This window comes from Coptis chinensis, chromosome 1, assembly GCF_015680905.1.
Source record: "Coptis chinensis isolate HL-2020 chromosome 1, ASM1568090v1, whole genome shotgun sequence".
Classification (NCBI taxonomy): domain Eukaryota; kingdom Viridiplantae; phylum Streptophyta; class Magnoliopsida; order Ranunculales; family Ranunculaceae; genus Coptis; species Coptis chinensis.
Genome location: NC_141456.1, coordinates 28,529,921 through 28,550,500, shown reverse-complemented (window position 1 = coordinate 28,550,500; position 20,580 = coordinate 28,529,921). Strand labels below are relative to the sequence as shown.

The window sequence follows — 20,580 nt, the reverse complement described above, 5'->3', positions numbered from 1 at the left end:
TGATATTTTAAACTGCTTGACCTTTCAAGCCGTTTCAATTGATAGCCGACCTTTTACAATGAAGAATTCTTAATGAGAGTATGTATATCACATTACTACAAAAGTGACCTATTGATACACCAAAGTAAAAGAGCTTTCAATTCACTTCAAGTGGTATGTAAGTTGGTTTCTTCGGTTTCCCAACATTAATGCACGACAGATTGGAAGAAAAACGCAACTCAATATTTCGATGTTTCACAAAATAATCATACACTGTGACTGTTACTTCAGCAGATTCATCCCCATTTTCATCCCTCCTCTGCTTCAATGAGAATCTACAAAGGCACATTAAAATATATAAAATGCTGAAGTTTAATCAAGATAGATCATCAAGTACACAACAATATCAACCGGTCTGTACAATTTTCACATTGTTTGATCAAGAAGTTCATAAAATAAAGCTCATTAAGAGCTTACGTTTGCTGATTGCAAGGAAGCTCACTTAATCCAGTGATTTTGTTCTCCATATTAGAGGGACTTGCCTTTATCCTTAGATTTTTGAGTGTTCTCTTAGCCTGTTAACAAAGACAAAACCAAAGGCATTAAAGTGGCAAGATACTGTTAACCACTCACCCGATAATGAAAAACAGCCAAGGTTACCTTTGCCCAGTCAATCTGATACGGATCCCTCACATTTTGGTTGGCAATTAGGAAGTCTACTATAGGTCCAGGTTGTACAATCATAGTAGTTTATACATCTACAATTTTCAACTTAATCAATGAGAAATATGAAGTGATAGGAATGAGATACAATAAAATCCTTTTGACCATTACTCTCAAAAGGATTTTCAACTTAGTTATGCCTGTTTTTTTTAACTGTTGTCAACAGGCGGGTAACGCAAGATTTAACATTGAAATCTAATCAAAAACAGTAATTAGATACATAACTAATAAACATTCGAACTGAATTACCAACTAATTGGAACAATATATCTAGTAAACATATTGAGATTTTTCTATAAAAACTATAACACATAAATTAATATAATAATACTTAGAGTTCAAACCAACACAATAAAAAACAAACCAGGTAACCAACTAACTTAATTGAATGGGATAACAATGGAACAAACAACGTTAGTGTGGTTATAATCTACTTGGGTCTGCGCCTGAATACTCACTTTAAACTTTTCCGCAATTACCCAATTACTTTGCCTAAAACTACTCTACGGACTATTAGCTTTCATAGTTCATCTCATGTGTACCCCAAATTCTGATCCAACACATCCAAGTATCAAACACTCTCATATAGCTAAAGCTATATAATTTTAAAGTAAAAATCTTTGTTTATCAATATGTGACCCCATTAAAAGTACCCATTAACATTGAAACTTAGATTACCAAAATGTTCTTAATATACTAATATGGTCTAATAAGATAATATATATTTTCAATTCCAAACTGAATCCAACATAGAGAGGAAGGATCATCTTACATTTTTTTTGGGTATAACACCATTATACAGTAGCTAAAATTGTATCTTGGTTGTGTCTCAATTCCAACCGGCGATTACCTGTATCAAGTCATATAAGGTGGGTCATATCTAAAGCACTTGTCCTCTAGAAGTCACTGGAAATTATATCTAAAGAGTAAAATGAAAAGAACCAATTATTTTGTACATAGAAAGGGAAAGGAATTGAACCTAACCTCTTAGTTATGAGTTTGTCTACGGAGACGGCGGTCATCAGACAATGTTCTCATATTTGGTAGCATGCACATATTTTCCTCCATGTTTGAAACTAATATTGTTCACGAACACAAAAAGAGTGAACAATATAATAGCTTCTATTCACAAATAGAGATACATTAAGTAAGCACTTCATACCATAACCAAACAAAATAATTGACACCATTGCACAAAATAAAAAGGCAATATTAATTAACTTAAGCATGCAAACTGTACACAAAAAACCCATGTATTTGTCGTTTATAATAAGCTATAGTTTGTGTACAGGCATATTAAACCTCACTTTTTTAATTAAACATTAGAGAGTAGTACATTTGGAATGTCAATTGATTGATCGAACAATTGACTTTTAAGAAAAGGTTTTTACTCAGCAACAACAATAAAGATACGAGAACTTATCTAGAAACAAACTTGCAACAACCAAATACACCAGTACACCACCAACATATTCAATCGGATTTAAACTGCACAATGTACAAAAGAAGCCTCTGACCTCTGAAGCTGCAATTGAACTTAAAAGCGAACTATGAATAGAAGTCATATTGATCTTGTTTGGCTTTCTGAATTTAGAAACGACCGGTCCTAGAACTTCACATGAGATTATCGTTCGATTTCCAATCAGCCAACTATCTATTCTCCACTTGCTAAGTGCTTGTTTTCCAATGAATCATTATTCTCTTTGAATTTGAAATGCATCATTTTTATTATGATTTCAAGGTTTGATCAACAACACTTCGAAGATGGACCCATATTCTTGTCTGGTTAACTTACAATATTTTTCTATAATTCTTTTTCTGTTTAACTAATACCCTAAAAAATATTTTCCTTATGGTTACATGAAATCCAACATTAGAAGCATAATGAATCCTTAAAAATAAAATGCATGTTAGAAAAAAAAAAAAAAAACTAAATAATCTTTTAATAAGAAAAGCCATGGCAGAGTAGTAGAGTTGTACCTTAAGTTTGGTTTATACACTGGTGATAAGAAAATATAGGCACAAAAAGCTTTATTGAATTAAAGAAGAAATAATAGCACTTGCACAAATAGGTTTGAGTTTTGGGAGCTAACCTATTGTTGATCACACAATGCTCTGTAGAAAAATATATCTACTATAAATAAAAGCCAATCAAGTTCAAAGTTGCCCAAGGGTACCTGTAACAGAAAAATACCTTAATGTTATTTGGAGTTCATATTCAACCCAACTATTGACAGACACGTAATAATCCAGTGCAGCTTTTGTGTTCCAATGCATGCTCGTGAAATCCTGACCACTGAGGAGAGAAGATTTAGTATAAACATTAGTGTATACAGATGTTAACCCATCAATTTCCATGAGACCATCACCAGCAGCCAAATAAATAGTTGTGTCCGTCGGAATGAAAGCTGTCTCATTTGGGGTCAGGGGGCACTTCCCACGGCTCCTCCAAATATGAGCCATCTCTCTAGTCTAGGGTTTCCCGAGCTAATGGCATTTCTGGAAGCAGCAGAGAGGCTCTGGTACTCACATTGACTGTAAGCTACCATGTTAGGTTCAAAGCGTAGGTGAAGGGAGAGAAAGGGTTTGGGTATGGCATCCAAAAGCTCGTGAGCCTTTTTGTCTAGAGATTCAGTAAGACGAAGAGCTTTGTAACAACCTTGACAAAGAGCAGCCTTGGCATACAATGGATACCTGCAAGATCATTGCAATATTTCTGCAAACTAAGTTAAGCTTTTCAAGCAATGATGAGTTCCAACATATGGATCACAAAATGACAGTCAATACATGTGTTTTTGTTTCTTTCAATCGGCCCAAAATAACTACAACAACTAACAAAGGTTCAACAGCCAAGACACAAGTCCTTGTGAAAATATGCGATTTAAGAAACGCCTAACCCTGAAAGACTACCTCAGACGAATCAGAAGATGAAAGCAGTTTCCATGGCCATCTAGCACAATATTTTCTTTTGTCACATGTTTAAGCTTTAGGAGACCCAAAAAAACTGAAAGTTGACTTTAAAACCATTAAACCTCTTTTCATATCTTGATAAGAAGAGGTACAGGTCATAACTGTCGTACAGTATTAGAGACTAACCTTACGTAAAAATTCAAGTTCTTATGGTATAATGACAATCCAAGTGTCAATTAAAACTTTCCAATAGGCAAGCACTATAACCAAAAGTGCACTATAGTAATTACATATCTATCAATTCTATCCACAAAGACAGTCAAAAGAAGTTTAAATTTGAATTGATGCAACTGGTAGTTGAATTGCCAAATGATGCATATCCCTTCTCTGGCTTGCTGCTGGTGTAATTGAGATGTAATGATGCTCAAAAAGCAAAGGAAGAACGCTTTCGATGTAATCAAAATGGCCTTTACGTTTGCTGCAGTCCACTTGGACTGGTTCTCTCAATGCTATCTCTTTTGGCATAATCTTCAAAACCGTAATGTAGTTTTTCATTTCTTGAATGAAGTAGTCAACATCAAAGACATCTGCAAAACCACTATATTGACACTAACAGAAGTCAAGACTTAGGGTACCATAATGCAAATGCAAATACAGAAATAATACACTACTACAATGGCAAAGAATATAAGTGATAGTGTAGTAGACGCACGACTACTAAACAAATATCTAGTGACCCATCAAAAACTATTGTTGACAATGTTATCAACGCATGAAGAACAACAATAAGCACGTCCAAATGCTAGTTTAAAACCTCAATAACCGTAATTCACATGAGGGGAAAATGTGCTCCAAAAAATGTAAGTCTACCCTTTGTGTTTGCCTTACATCTGACAAAAAATGTAAGATGGACCCATATTCCTGTCTGGTTAACTTACAATATTTTTCTATAATTCTTTTCTGTTTAACTAATCAATTTTAACCCTAAAAAATATTTTCCTTATGGTTACATGAAATCCAACATCAGAAGCATAATAAATCCTTAAAAATAAAATGCATGTTAGAAAAAAAAAGTTAAACTAAATAATCTTTTAATAAGAAAGGCCATGACAGAGTAGTAGAGTTGTACCTTCAGTTTGGTTTATACGCCGGTGATAAGAAAATATAGGCACAAAAAGCTTTATTGAATTAAAGAAGAAATAATAGCACCTGCACAAATAGGTTTGACTTTTGGGAGCTAAATTGTTGCTGATCATGCAATGCTCTAGAGAAAAATATATCTGTTGTAAATAAAAGCCAATCAAGTTCAAAGTTGCCCAAGGGTACCTGCAACATAAAAGTACCTAAATGTTATTTGGAGTTCATATTCAACCCAACACTCTCCACATTGATATAAATGTCAAGGCATAGCAATAGATTACATGTGCATATCTTGATAGAGAAATCCTCTCTTTTAACCGCTGTGAAGATGCATCACATCTTTGCATTCCTATCTTTGCAGCCACAATTTGCCAGCCAAGTGCCTGTAGAACACAAAAAATTGAACAACCTACAAATGTTTGTTACCAGATGTCGAGCATATATACAGCTAGGATAAAAAGCAATTGGATGATATCGGTACTGTTTCCAAAGTTTTTTTTAAAGTAACATTACCTGGTATTGGCTATCACTGGCATTGCAAGGAATGCTGACACATGGAAAGTCATTCAAAACACTTATCTCGGACTTCAAAGAATGAAGCTTTGGGCATTCAATAACACCAACTGTAGGCCCATGATGTCTGTCATAAGAAAATATGTGTGTTACAAACAGATTGAGCATGTAAGATAAAACAAAAAAGCATATCAACGGGCTATGTGAGTCATGATCATATATGTTATCTGCGAAAACAATATTGAAACAATGCAGTGTCTGCACAGTAAGCAAGAATTATTCAAGAATATGACTTCAAAGATCAACAGAGATAATACCACTGATATCCATTCATTTCACACCATGGGCAAAACCACCTAAGTAAACCCATTAGGTGGCATTCCCATATCAGCATCATAAACAAATTGGAAGACAGGGTCAGAAGTATTATGTAGCAAATAAATTAATTGTTTAAAACCGAAATCTACTACAACCCATTGGCTCGAATCCCAAGAAAATGGGAGCAAATGACTTACATGTGTAACACCATTGTTACAAATGTATGGGCAATCATATCAAAGACAACTACCAATCAAAATACTACACACACAACATATATAACATGCACATAAATCTAACAGGCATGATATAAAAGATGTTGAACAGTAGAAACCGCAATAAAACTCGACCTTTCTCTTAAAATATGAGTGAGAACACATTAATGACTTGGCTTGTTGTACAGCCCTTTTAGAGCATGGTTAGAGTGCTCTAACCAAAGTTAATACTTCCATACTCCATAGACACAGCTGCTCTGTGGGGGGAAATGATAGAAAATAAAACAATCAAAGCTTGAAATCAAAATCAGCAAGACAAACCAATAAATAAAGTCAATGGAAAAAAAATTAGAACATGATGACAGACATGAAAGTGGATAGAAACGATATCGTTGTACTAGACACAATAAAAGAGGACGCGAGAAAATTCAACGCGCAACACATTATTGCTTAAAGTTTTGATGAATTTGAATTAGAGGTTAGTATCGTATTTATTTATCTTTGGATGCCGAGAGTAATAGTTATTACTTTAGGTACTTGCTTGTTTCGTCACTGTAGTAGTGTAACTCACAGCCAAAGAAAACCAAAAGAAGGCCACAAAGTAACTTGAAAAAGGAAGGATTCAGTGAACAGTCTCTTAGATTCTAAGTTATATAGATTGTCTTTGATCCTATCCCCAAATCTTCTTGGTGTCCTCTTTTCATTGGACAGTGCAGATAGATATTATCTCCAAGCCAGCAAGTGCGTAGTAATTCATCAACTACAATTTATTCACTTGGACCAAACAATAGTTCTAAGGAAGTATCATTCCTAAAACTATAGATTGATGACCATGAATAAAGCAATAATAATAGTTGTGTGCCTGGAAGTATCATTGAATGTAATCCCTAGTTGTACCGTTGTACTCTATCTTTGACAATATATCAAATCAAACCCCAATCACCCCCCACGCGTTCTTTTTTATCTTTGATCATTATTAGGACACATAACATAAATATATATATGTATATATAAAGTTAGGAACATGAAAGCCCAGTAAACCCCGCACGCACATAGCTTTAGAATATGAAAGATACAACACTTATACGTCGACAACAATCAACAATATAGAAAGAATGTATTTTCTTTCGATCGATTATAGAGATTATAAAAAGAAAATACAATTAAAAGTTGCTTATCCGCAATTGGCTATCAGACAGAGGATAGGAAACTGGCGAAAGCAATTATGGAGGTTGATTGACGCGGGAGTTACAGTTTTGTTTTAAACAGTCATCACTTCTTTTGCTTCAACTGCCTGGTGCAGTCCATTACTCCATCGTCTTCCCTGCATGAACATTAGGTAGAACATCAAGCATAGAATCCATGTTCGACACCATCACGAGAGCGACTTTTGATGTTATATGTGTCAGTAACATAAACACCATTGTTCTAACCTTAGGTAGAACATACAGTAACATAAAAACATTAATTCTAACCTTCCAACCCCTCTTTTGATAGACCCCATTGTTCTGCCACCATCACGATTCACGAGAGCGACTTCCCTCGGGAAAGATATGAACCCACACATGACACACCATTCTTCAGTTTTGAAAGTGCCATAGGCATTCCCTAAAAAAAATTCAGAAACTAATAATAAGTTACAACAAATATCATATAACACCAATATAACAGCCAAGAAGGCTGCTTCGCATTCGTTCATTATTTGGTCAAATAATTTTTACATTAGATCAACAGAGCATCACCTTTTTTATTTTGTTTTATTTTGATTGCCAACAGAATGACATGAATGAGAGGAAACCTGAAAACGAAGAAGAACTAAGCAAATATAACCTAAGACCGTGATATTTCCCTTGAGATCTTAGTAGATACTATTTTCGTTTCTAGATACAGAGATGAGAAAGGGAATATGAAAACAAAGATGTCTTTTTCAACAGAAACACCCTACCAGAACCAAACACTATAATCAAATAGAACCAATCAGTTAGATAAGTTTTTTAATGATTAAAAACCTTGACCCACGGACAAACAAACGAGCAACGAGGGAATGAAAAGGAAATTCTATCAAAAGACGGACATTGCTTGGTTACTGTATACCCAGAGTAATAAATGTACAATACCAAATTAATCCATATCCATCATATCAGTTGTAACTGCGAATCCATGTCGTTCAGAACAATTAATCATACTACGGACTAAATGTGCTTTGGCTGGTAATAACTAATAGTACTTTTTTTGGTTCAAATGGGTTGGAACTTAAGAGTGTCAAGTGATAACACCATTGTCAATACAATTGCCAACACTGAGATTTTGCAAAGTTATCATACGAGGGGGGCTATGGCGTGCAAGTGCAACATAAACTCCGATCTCAATGTAGAACACATGATAAAGATGATGCTAAGAGTACTCATAAGTCATAATCAACATCAATACTTTGATATAATTGTAATTAAAGGCTTTAAATGCACTTACCCTTTGATAGGGACTTGGAGGTTCAGCATTGATAATGTCTTGATCCAATTGCCTTCGGAACAATTGCAACAATAACGACGCGGCAATATTCTGAAACTGGAACAATTGCAAAATTAAAAGTTAAAAGCCAAAAATAAATTGAAATAGAAATAAACCATTGAAACGTTTAGAAAACAACAGTAAAAAGAAAAAATTAACGAAACTCTTATTACTTTTAGTTTCTATTGCCTGCGAACTTACTGAGCGGTATTTTTTTTTTTTTTTTTTGAACGGTGATGGGAAGAGATAGATGGAAAGATAAAAGAGAGACTGCATGTTGGGTAAGAACTAAATAAAAATGTGAAATAGGAGAAGAAGAAGAACTTACCTATTATCTGACACCGAACAATTTTTTTTCCTTCTCAATGCTTTGTTTTGGGCAAAACGGTGCGACTGTTCTGAAAGAAACTCTAGTTGAGTGGGTGAAACTTTGTTGAATGACAAATTTATCCTTACACATAAGTGTTGTGAAAATTTTATGGGTGAAATTTTCGGGTACCCTTTTGATTTAATTGGGAAACCGTAAAACGGCGTCACGTTGAGTCTTATAGTTTTGGAAATGTTTTAAATTACCGATTAACCCTTCAAACTTGAAGTGTAGAAAATTCCGTGGGTGAAACTTTTGGGTACCCTTTTGATTTAAAAACTTGGTCTAAAAAAGAGAATACGGAGACTAATAAATGGGGCAAGTTTTCCCATTATATATAAGATTAATAGGTTGGGTTTTTGAGGGGGAACAAAAACGAATCGTTTCATGGTGTTTGGTGGTCGTGTTGTGGTCGTTGATTTGGGGAGATGAGCTGTTGAGACGAGGAAGAAGAAGGAGAATATCTCCCTCGATTCTCTGTTTTTTTGGGCTTGGGCCGGAACAAAAGTCTTTTGTTTTTTTTGGGCGGTTTTAAGTTTTTGTGGGCTGGGTCTTTAATATTTTAAAGTGGGCTGGTTCTAATCTTGTTTAGTGGGCCGGTTCTATTCTTAAGATTTGGATATGTTTGTGTTTGAATGATTTGGCGTGTTTTAGATGTCAGAAGTTTTGAGCTTAGCGCTGGTCTGATTTCGAGCTCAGTTTTAATTTAGTTAGAGTTTGAACTAGATTTTTATGAAAACATGAAAAAGTAAGGTCTAGAAGTCTGCTTTCCAACCCAATTGACCTCGTTGCATTCCGAGGTTTTTGGATATGGTTACGGTGTTCGGAAGTTGGCACATCAGAATTTTCTGATTTCAGAAATCCGGTCTATACCTGGTTTGGAATCGAGTTTTCACATAGTTAGGGTCAGATTCAAACTCTTTCCAAAACATGAAAAAATAAGTTTTATGTGTCTGCTTCCAACCCAATTGGCCTAATCGCATTCCAAGGTCTGTGGTGATAGATATAAGGTCTGGAAGTTTGGTTGATAGGAAACAGTGCGTCAGAAATCAGTTTCTGCGCACTGTGTTCAAGTCCAGTTTTAAAATAGTTAGGGTGAGAGTTAGAATTTTTATAAAACATAAAAAGTAAGATTTGGAAGTCTGATTTCTATTCCAATTGGCCTCATCGCATTCCGAGACCCGTGGAATTAATTATGGTGTTTGGAAGTTTGACTAACAGAAAATAGTGCGTCATGAATCAGTTTCTGTGTACTATGTTCGAGCCTAGTTTTAGAATATTTAGAATGAGATTGAGTATTTTTGTAAAATATAAAAAATTAAGTTCTGTGTGTTAGATTTTCAACACAGAAAGCCTTGATGTATTTGGATACCTGTGGAAAGAGTTGTGTTATTCGGAAGATAGTCCGTCAGAAATCTAGTTTGTTGAAAATTAGGATTTTTACCATTTTCAACCTAAGTTTTCTTCTAGATGGGCTGAGGTTGGAACTTTGAGTTTTACATGAAAAAGTATATCTACATACCCTAGTTTCTAAATATTTAAGTTACATGTCATTTGGATGAATGTAGGAAAAACTATAGCATTGACTATGGGGCTAATAAGAACTACGAAGGCTTGATTCCAATCTTGAAAGATTTGGATACGTAGGCAGCTTTGAGCAAAAGTGTAGCCACTACACTACATTATACTATATTATATATTAGTTATTGTGATAACTATATATGTACAATGTTAGTACTTAATTATATACGTGATTGTGGTTGTTTAAAATGTATTCGCGAGACATTTAACTAACGCGTTATTTCTGATTGAACATTTTGATATCTATGATTTATATAATTGATAATAAGGTGAGTTGATTAGTTATTGTGGTTGGAATCTTTAGTAATGAATTATTGTTTGAGACGATGTTTGTTTTGTAATAAAAATATTATAATAAATGAAAACTCTCAAGTGTTAAAATCCAATGTAAAAGTGTCTGGTAAAAATTTAATGTGTCGCCCACATCTTTAGATCTCTCCATGCCTCTTTGATGAAAAGAAATATTTATGACTTGTGATGTCATGTGATAGATGGGTATTCATTGAATGTGCTATGAATGACCCAATAGTTTGGACTGCCCTAGAGAGGAACTAAGGTATTCGCCTTGCGGGTTGGTCGTATTCCTTGAATGTATGGGAATATAGGTTTGGATATTCCTTGAATGTGGCGGGAATGACTCAGGACATTCATTGAATATGCCATGAATGATCCGTTAGTGTTATGATAGGTATTCCTTGAATGTGGCGGGAATGATCTAAGGTATTCATTGAATGTGTCATGAATGACCTGTTAGTATTATGATGAGTATTTCTTGAATGTGGCGGGAATGACCCAAGGTATTCATTGAATGTGCCATGAATGACCTGATATTTTGTTATGCCCAAGGGAGGCTTTGTGATTATGTGTATGGAAAACCCAGAGATGGCTGTGACTCACAAGTTACGAGTTTACAAGATTAAAGTATGTTTCCTGGAGGCGATATCCCACTTAGGACATATGTCTTGTAGTGGTACTCGGTGTGAGTGAGGCACACAGATATGTGTAATTTGGCAAATGTGTATAATGCAAATCGTGGAGTAGGAACTAAAGGTTGGGCTGTGTCTTTGAATAAATGAGTCAACAAGATAATTAATAAGCAAAGTAAAAATATTGATTTTACGTGTGATGGAGTTATTGCATATGATGTATATGATTTCTTATGAGAAATGTTTACGTGGTTTGTATGAGTTGATACTCACAAAGGGATGAATGTACTCCTTGGGTGGGATATTTCCCCATTCTCATAAGTAGGCGAGTGGTTTTAAGTAAAAAGTATATGAATTGTGTGATGTTATGGATGTGAGGTGTATTTGTGAATAATATTACTAAATGATTGTGATTTCTATATGACCGCTGAAATGACTATAACTTGATATGTTATTACGAAAATATTAATGACTTGTAATAGTCTGAGATATATAGTTATGCACTTGGAAACTTTATGACGTAATGATGTCATGTGAATGACTACCCTTGATATAGGTGGTATGATAAGTAGTATTCCCGAATATCTGGGGATGAACTATGTTGTATTAATTAGACTTCAATGTCTTAAATGAGGTTTGGTTATGAATGGAAATTTGACTGACTGAGATAAATCATTTTATTGTGATGTCTAACTCTGTTTTGCAGGAGGATATGATCTATTAATCTTTTCTGTAGGGACGTAAATATCATACCCTAAGACGACGTGTTGGCTAAAAGGTAAGGTATACCAAACTCATATTTAATTAGATTATCCTATGTGCATTTAATAAATGGAATGTAAGTGATATTTATGCTGTGAGTTATTTTTGGAAAGTGGGAATGATGAGTACTATTATATGAGATTCTTGGAATTTGTATATTGGGGGTGAAATCTTACTTGGGAAGAAACTACACGCCGTTTTGGAAAACGGAACTATATTGTCTTCCAAGTTGAAATGGTTGGTAATGTTATATTTATTAATTTGAAAGATTATTATATATATTTTGTTGCTAGTCTACTCATACCAGCAAATTCAATTTGCTGACCCATGTTTACTTTGTTTTGTAACGTGGGTGTGTTCTTGGAAACGTAGATGGTGGAGTGCAGTGGATAAGGACACGTGATTTAGAGTTGCTCTTGGAGTCTTCTGGTTTAAGATTTTTTGAAGGGTACGGTTTTGTTTTGAGACAGATGTAATAGAGTTGGTTAGTTTCTTTGTAATTTAATAATGTGATTTAAGGATTGTTTCTTTTAGTTTTATTTTAATTTCAGTTTTGTATATATCGTGTTTGATAACAGGGTTTTGGGTTTTGTTTCACCCCGGGTTTCCAGATAATTGAATATAATTATTTTAAATATTGTCTGGAAATTTGGGGTGTGACAGGGAATGTCGTCATGATTTTGTTTTTTCAACTTGGGGCGACAGTGGTAATGTCGTAATAGTATCAATGTCGCGCAAGGTAGCCCTATTCCAAATTTGTGAATGATATTTGCGACCACTTAGAGCATTCCTAATGCAAGCCACTATTATTCACATCCATGGTATTTCCCCTCTTTTCCACCGTTTTGGTGAAAAGCACGGTGAGGCTGCCCAATGCAAAGGTGAAAATTAATCTCGGATGGGATGTTAGATTCCATCTGGAGGGGCATTTTGATTGAGATGGAATATAACATCTCGTCTGGTATTTTATAACGAGACAGAATGAAACATCCCGTCTGGTGAATCAAATATAATAGACGCGAAATAACCCACTTTCACTTTCTTCGAGCGCCTCCATTACAATTTTCTTGCCACCATTGCCAAAAAAAATTCAATTTTTTCAATTCCTAATGACTTCTCCATCCCCCAATGATTCCCCACCAACCTCACCACATGAAGAGCGTAGTAGATGGTTTGAAAGTTACAAAAATATATATAAAAAAGGGGGCAAAAAGGATCATCGTCAAGAACTCAAAATGTGGGTGAGGAGGACGAAATTGAACTTGGGTTTAACTTTCCACCGCGTTGTGAAATCGATGAATACCCACCATTAGCGTCAACATTGGTCCAACACGTAGCAAATATAGTGGCGGAGTCTCAAGTAAGTTTTAAATTTTTTTTATGTTAATTATTATTATTTATGTTAGTTTATATCAAGTTTGTTGTTGTGTAATTAGTTTGAATTTGTTGCATTGTGTTAAAAAAATTTGAGTTGAAATTATATCATATTGAATAGTTTGTTGTATTGAGTGTAATATGAATGTAGGCAATACACCTATGGAAAGTGCGTTGTACACTTTCAAATGCTATGTCATGGTGGCGTTGTTTGAAATAAAAAACGGATTCTAATTTTGTCACGGTTACCAACATTATAGCCGCCACACCATTTGGGAACTTTAGTTTATGGGGATCTAGTAGTAATAGTTCATTTTCTGGTACTACTACATCTTCTAGTACTTCCGCTGAAGATGATTACATGGAAAAAATAAGAGAAGAGCATAATGATATGATAAGGCGAAGGAGGAGGAGAAGGCAGCAGTTATTATACACTGCTGGGGTATTAATGGCCCAAGCAACCATTGAAGATGTGGATACAGGCAAACACGGTGGATCTGTGATGGGTAGAGCATATACATTTAGAGATGGTGGTGATGTACGTAAACAACAGATACTGAGGGATTACTTCACAACACCTTATAGGTGGCCTCCTCATAAGTTTAGGTGATCGAAGGTTCAGGATGACAAGAGAGATTTTTACGTATATGTTGAAAACTGTTGCAGCATTCGAGGACTACTTCCAAGACAGGGTGGATGGATTGGGTCGACAAGCAACTTCTGGGTTGCATAAGGAATTAGCTGCAGTTGAACAATTAGCAACTGGTTGTTCATCTGATTCAACGGATCAGTATTTTCAAATTAGAGATTCCACAGCAGATGTATCTATGATGTGTTGGTGCGCTGTAATAATCACGATGTTTGAGGAAGAGTACTTGAGACAACCAACTGAGGCAGACACGGCTAGGATATTAGCTGAAAATGCGGAAAGGGGTTTTCCAGGAATGCTTGGATCAATCGACTGTATGCACTGGGTGTGGAAGAATTGTCTAACTGGATGGGCTAGACAACATGTGGGGTACAAGAAGGAACCAACTTTGGTACTTGAAGCCATTGCAGAGAAACATTGTTGGATCTGGCATTGCTTCTTCGGCTTACCAGGTTTGTATAATGACATTAACGTGTTTCATCGTTCTCATGTTTTTGAATCATTAGAGAAAGGTAAGGTTCCTACTATTAATTTTAATGTGAATGGTAATGCCTACGATATGGGATATTATCTTGCTGATGGTATTTACCCAAAATGGGGAAAATTTGTTCAATCCATTCGTTATCCAAGAAATAAGCATGAAAAGATCTTTAGTCAACGTCAAGAAGCTGCAAGAAAAGATATTGAATGGACGTTTGGAGTTTTGCAGGCAAGATGACATATTTTTAAGGCTTTTGCGCATTGTCATAGTGTTGTTGTTCTTGGGGACATAATGAAGGCATGCATTATAATGCATAATATGATTGTTGATAATGAAACGTGAAAGTGGAGTGTAGAATTGGAAAGGTCAGAGGAATGAAAAAATACCCGAGCTCTTTCAGGAAGATGATGGTTATCATTTTGTCTATCAGATGATTCAAGCAAGAAATAAAATCAGAAATGAAATTACACATACTAATCTTCAAAGGGACTTAGTTGAGCATGTGTGGAATTGGACTGGTATTGAAGAAACACCAATACCAATTTATGATACAAATTGGTCGGATGATGCAAAGGGAGAAGGAGGGGAAAATAGAAATGAAAGTGAGTGAACTATGAAGTTCCAAAGTGTGATGTATTTCTTATGTATTTCATATGTAATTCCAAAAGTGAACTATATGTTCCAAAGTGTGATGTATTTCCTATGTATTTCCAAAAGTGAACTATGAAGTTCCTATATGTTTTATGAGTTGTGTTTTAATGAACTATATTATAATGTATTTTAATTTTATTGGTAATTGTATTTCTATGAAAATAATTATATTGATTAATTAAACATAGTGCATATTTCATTAATTAGACATACATTGAAAAGAACATACATAGTGCATTAATTAAAAAAATAGTGAAATTAAAGTACATAGTTCATTAATTAAAAAAAAACAGTTAAATTAAAATACATAGTTTATTAATTAAAAAGATAGTGAAATTAAAATACATAATTCATTAATTAAAAATACATTGAAATTAAAATACATAGTGAATTAATTAAAATAAAATACTAGATATTACATAAGCATAGTTAGAGCTAGAACCACCTTTAGCCCTTGCCCATTCAGCACGTATTTCAGCTTGTTGTTGCTCGATTATAAAAGCGGTATCAGGATAGAGGATACTTGTATCGATAGCTAAAATCTTAGCTTCATATTACATCTTTTGAAGCCGATTTTTTTCCATTTAAACCTAATTTTTTTCTTCTCTTGCCATCACAGTTCTTTGACCATGTGCAAGCTCCCTTTCCCTAAGTTCTATGCACTTTTGTGTTTCATTTGCATCATTTGCAAATGTATCCTCTAAACATGTAACGAAACCCTCCAACATACCAACTGATTTTTCTTGGTTCCTCTTGGACTTGGCTTTCTTCGATCCAAGAGGACGTTCAATTTCTTTAGAACCTTCCAATTCAACTCCACCAACACTTGGTGAATTAGAAGTTGAATCTTCACCATCACTTTTGTGACCTTTTCCCTTTGTGGGGTGACTTGACCTTGTCTCAAAAATGCTACTCCACTTTGGATTATCCTTGAGTATAACATAGCAATGATCAAGTGAAAAACATCCTTTTTCTTGTTGTTGGTACGTCATCCTTGCCTCGGATAACTAAAAAAAAAAAAGAATTAGGCTAAGATAATCATAAACAAAATTTGTAAATTGACAAATTGACGAGATTGTAATTACCCAGCTTTGTATTGTAGTACCACTTGCATTTCGAGCCTCCACCGCATTCACAATTGCAACAAACTTGTTCATCGATCATTTTTTAAATATATTTTCATCTACCGCAAATTGAATCGGAAGACCTATCTGACCCACATGTTTGATTGAACTCATTTGTTACACGATTCCAAAATCCTTTTGTATTTTGGAAAGCACCAATAATGGAGTCTTCACTAATTTTGATCTAAGCAAGACATAGAGCTTGATCTTCGGACATGCTAAAGTGAGTCTTTGCTTTTGCTTGAGTGCTACCACTTGCTTGAGTTGTTTGAGATGCTTGAGATGCCATTTGAATTTTTTTTTTGAAGAACTGATTTTGAAGAAGAAGAAATATTATTGTTGGAAATGTGAGTTGAAATGGAACAAATGTTGTATATATACCAAAGTTTTTATTTTTGACCATTCTGACTTTCTGACCATTGGTGAACTAGCTGTTAGGACTCCGGACGAGATGTTTGATTCCGTCTGGAAAAAAAGAAATATAACGAGATGGGATGTTGGATTCCATCTGATGAGTTTTGTAATCCAGAAGGAATCCAATATCCCATCCGAAGTTCACAACTCAGCCACTATCTCGGTTAAAGGTTTGACTCTCGTTTTGACTTGGGAAAATAGTCACCTTGATATTCACCTTTGCATTGGGCAAAGGTTTTTAACCATTTGTAGGTGAATATTGTCACATCCCCTTGATATTCATATGCATTGGGAATGCTCTTAGAGTTGGTCAAAATTTGCAACCAATTTCTCTAAATTTCGCCTTCAAATTTGAAGGAAATACTACCACCACCTAGAGATGCTCTAAGCTTGAGCCACTTAGTGTTTCTTTGGCGATGTATGTAGTAAAATTTCTCAATCATTTACTCTGTGAGATGGTACATTCCTCCAATCTCCAACAATGCCTTAGCTTTCCTGTAATATACAACGTGTTTTACTTTTCCATCTGGTAGTTCTTTCCCTTTCTTATTCACTTTCACATTGCTCAAGTTTCCAAAACTACACAACTAACGTTGATATCCCATCTATTATCCCCTCTTCTTCTTCTTTTAAAGCATAAGCCCAGGGTACCCAAGAAACTTGGCCAATTTTTTCAACTGTGAGTAATTTGTATCCTCCTTCATTTCTTTATACTTCAAAAACAACACATTGTCGGGCCTTTCTAAGCTCAGTTTCCAATACATAAGTGCATGCTCCCAAAATTGGTCAAAAGCTTAAGTTGTTGGAGTTATCCCTTACATGAGGAAGAAGAAGAAGCAGGTACTGTTCGTGTGAATAAGTCAGAGCACGCATGGGCTCAGATTGGTCGTGACCAAGGCGAGCCCTTGCGCCTTTGCCATGAAAAAGAAGATAGTTTTTTTTAGCCTTTCATGAAACATGTCTACTGGAATTCTGGATGTTGGAAAAATAAGAGGGCGCGTGTGCTCAGATTGGCCTTGCCAAGAGGGCGCCCGCGCTCATGCCTAAACATGCCGGGTTCTGATTTTTCTACAATAAGCACGAAATTTCGCAGACGCGCCGAAATTTAAGATTACTATAAAAATGAAAGTTAGGTTTTTGAAAACAAAGTCTTGAATAGAAACCCAATTTTGAAAGCAATCAAAATTGAGAGAAAACCCTTGCAAAGAGAAAAGCTTGTAAGGAGAGAAGAGAGATCTAGTAAGGTGGAGAGACTTGAGAGGAGTAATTGTAATATTTCTTTCCATACTTATAAAAAGATTAGCTATTGTAGAAGTAGGCATCATTGACCGAACCACGGTACATCTTTGTGTTGTGGTATGTTTTACTTTTTCTATATTTCTATTGTCTGTTTTGTGATAGTTATATCCATAGTTTAGGATTGTGGTTGTTGGTTGTAGTGAAAGATTAGAATTTTTTATTGGAGTAGTGGATTATTCAAGTGCAAGCTATTTTAGTGGGGATCGATTGATATCGTTTTTCCCAACAAGTGGTATCAGAGCCAAGTTAGATTAATCATAGAAGATAGTTATCCAAATCTTACCCAGAAGGTGTTTGATAAAATTCCTAAGAAGAAATTTAGGGTGAAATAGCTTGTTAAGATGGATCATTCTATAAACACTCGTATAACTAGTCTAAATAGAGGTAACTACACTATTTGGAAAGTCAAGATGGAAGACTTGCTCTATTGCAAGGACTTGACACAACCCATTGAGAAAAGAGGAGTAAAACCAGATGTAATAGCAGCGGCTGAGTGGAGCAAGCTTGACAGAAAAGCTATTGGGTATATTTGACAGTAGATTGACGATAATGTCTTCCACCATGTATTCCAATAGACTACTGCTTTTGGCTTGTGGAAGAAACTCGAAGAACTATATGAAAGAAAGTCGGCCGAAAACAAGGTACTACTCATTAAGAAGTTTGCTAACACGAGGTACAACGAAGGTTCCTCAATGTCTGAGCATCTTAATGAAGTACATAATACCATCAATCAGTTGTCTTTAATGAAAATTGATATGGGTGATGAAGTTGAGGCTTTGTTACTATTAAACTCTCTACCCGACAGTTAGGAAACTTTAGCGGTTTCTCTTTCATGAGTCGCTAAGATGGAATCATTTCCATAGAGATAGCTACCGGGCATTGTTGAATAAGGAGACAAGAAGGGGTTCACAAAGCAGCTCCTCTCACTCAGAGATCCTTGTCATAGAGAAGCGGGGGAGAGGTAAGAGCAGAAAACCATCTCATTCTAGAGGTGATGACAGAAGCAAATCTTAGGGGTGAAGCTAGAACTCCTAAGGCAAAGAGACAATGTTATTATTGTGCCACCAAGGGTCACTTCTGGTATGAGTGTAGAACATTGAAGAGGGATGAGAAGAATAACTGTGTACATGAAGACATGGTAAAGAGAAACGGGGCACAAGCCGAGATACTACCGCACTAGTAGACAATGGTCTAGTGGGAATTGTGTCAGAATGTGTTGAGTGCTATGTTAGTGCCTCTTGTTAGGATACAGAGTAGGTGATAGATACAGGAGCATCCTGTCATGTCACACCGCACAGGAGTTTCTTCATTACGTACAAATGTGGTGAATTTGGTGAGGTGAAGATGGGTAACAGTGGCGTCTCGAAGATTATAGGCATTAGGGATGTTCATGTAGAAACCAATGTCGGCTACACCTTGACACTCAAGGATGTAAGACATGTCCCTGACATTCAGTTAAGCCTAATTTCCATTGGGAAGTTAGATGATGATGGCTTTCAAAACTCGTTTGGTAATGGGGTATGGAAACTGAGCAGAGGTTCCATTGTAGTAGCCAAAGGGAAGAAAACTTGCTCGCTTTATAAGAAACAGGCTAGTTTGTGTAACGCAGAGTTAAATGCGGCACAAGAAGAAGCTTCCTCTGAACTATGGCATAAGAGACTGTTTCATATGGGAGAAAAAGGTATGGAAGTTCTTGCTAAGCAAAAGGCCTTATTGCCAAACATAAAAGGTACGCTTTTAAATAGATGTACTCATTGTTTGGTTGGAAAGCAACACAGGGTGTCTTTCCAAAGATTTCCTTCTCACTGAAAGGAGAATGTCCTTGAGTTAGTACACACAAATTTATGTAGTCCCATGAAAGTGAAGTCCCACGGGGGAGCTTTGTACTTCTTGACTTTCATTAGGGGTACAGATGGATAGGTTCAGATTCGGATATGCCTGCATCCAAATCTAAAATTTGTCACTCATATCCAAATCCGAATTTGTATCCGATGGATGTATGAAATAGTATCCGATATCCGATATCTGATTCGGATATTGGATAATATCTGATCTGATCACTAAACTGTAAAAACATATTTGTTTTCTCTATTGCTATTGTTGCTTCAACTGAAGAAACTGATTCAACTACAGTTGTTGCTGAGCAAGTGCTTGATTTAAGTGATTTGGGTAAAACCCAACATTAGTTGTAGTGTTCTTTGGAGTTAGGTTTTGAGGAACAGCAAGAAATCCTCTCCCAAACTTGGACCCTTCTTCATTCAACCTCATCCTTACAACTTCAGCAACGGTAGCATATAGAAGATCCCAAGCATCTTCTCCACCATTCGTGGAGAAGACACCATAGATGGACCATTAGGACTACCTCAACTCGAACCAGCCCAACTTCCAAGTCCACACAGTGTTGATTTAGGCAAACCAGCCATAACCCTTGTCTTTGGGTTTTCTTGGTGAAGCAAAGACCTAGCCATTTCCCTAGTGAAACCAGTCAAATAATCATCCTCATCACTTTCAATTTCATGGGCTTTCATGATTTCAAGATTTGATAGAGGAAGAAGAGGAGTTGTGGTGGTAGCGTTGGTCTCTGGCTCTGGAGAAAGGAGAATGAAAAAAAGCCCTTCCACATTTTTCTTTTTATAGTTCATTAAT

General features: G+C 35.6%; 2 protein-coding genes and 1 long non-coding RNA gene across 3 annotated transcripts; all 3 read right to left on the bottom strand.

Moving 5' to 3' along the window:
- Positions 1-13: 13 nt before the first annotated feature.
- LOC147523311 (protein argonaute 4-like) lies at positions 14-831 on the bottom strand. Its single transcript, XM_086561954.1, has 3 exons — positions 640-831; positions 457-554; positions 14-314 (listed from the first exon to the last, which is right to left on the bottom strand). The coding sequence occupies exons 1-3, from the start codon at positions 721-723 to the stop codon at positions 137-139; spliced, it is 360 nt and encodes a 119-aa protein (XP_086418080.1). The 5' UTR covers positions 724-831; the 3' UTR covers positions 14-136.
- Positions 832-2,859: 2,028 nt separating this feature from the next.
- Positions 2,860-6,056, bottom strand: LOC147523310 (O-fucosyltransferase 13-like). The gene is given in 6 exon segments (XM_086570542.1): positions 2,860-3,185; positions 3,188-3,396; positions 3,989-4,210; positions 4,822-4,938; positions 5,034-5,392; positions 5,934-6,056. Coding segments are annotated over 5 exon segments (882 nt in total). The 5' UTR covers positions 5,042-5,392; positions 5,934-6,056.
- A 920-nt stretch (positions 6,057-6,976) lies between these two features.
- Positions 6,977-8,944, bottom strand: LOC147523309 (uncharacterized). Its single transcript, XR_015196273.1, has 4 exons — positions 8,635-8,944; positions 8,268-8,363; positions 7,274-7,406; positions 6,977-7,122 (listed from the first exon to the last, which is right to left on the bottom strand). It is a non-coding gene; the product is annotated as an uncharacterized LOC147523309 (long non-coding RNA).
- Between the last annotated feature and the right edge of the window lie 11,636 nt (positions 8,945-20,580).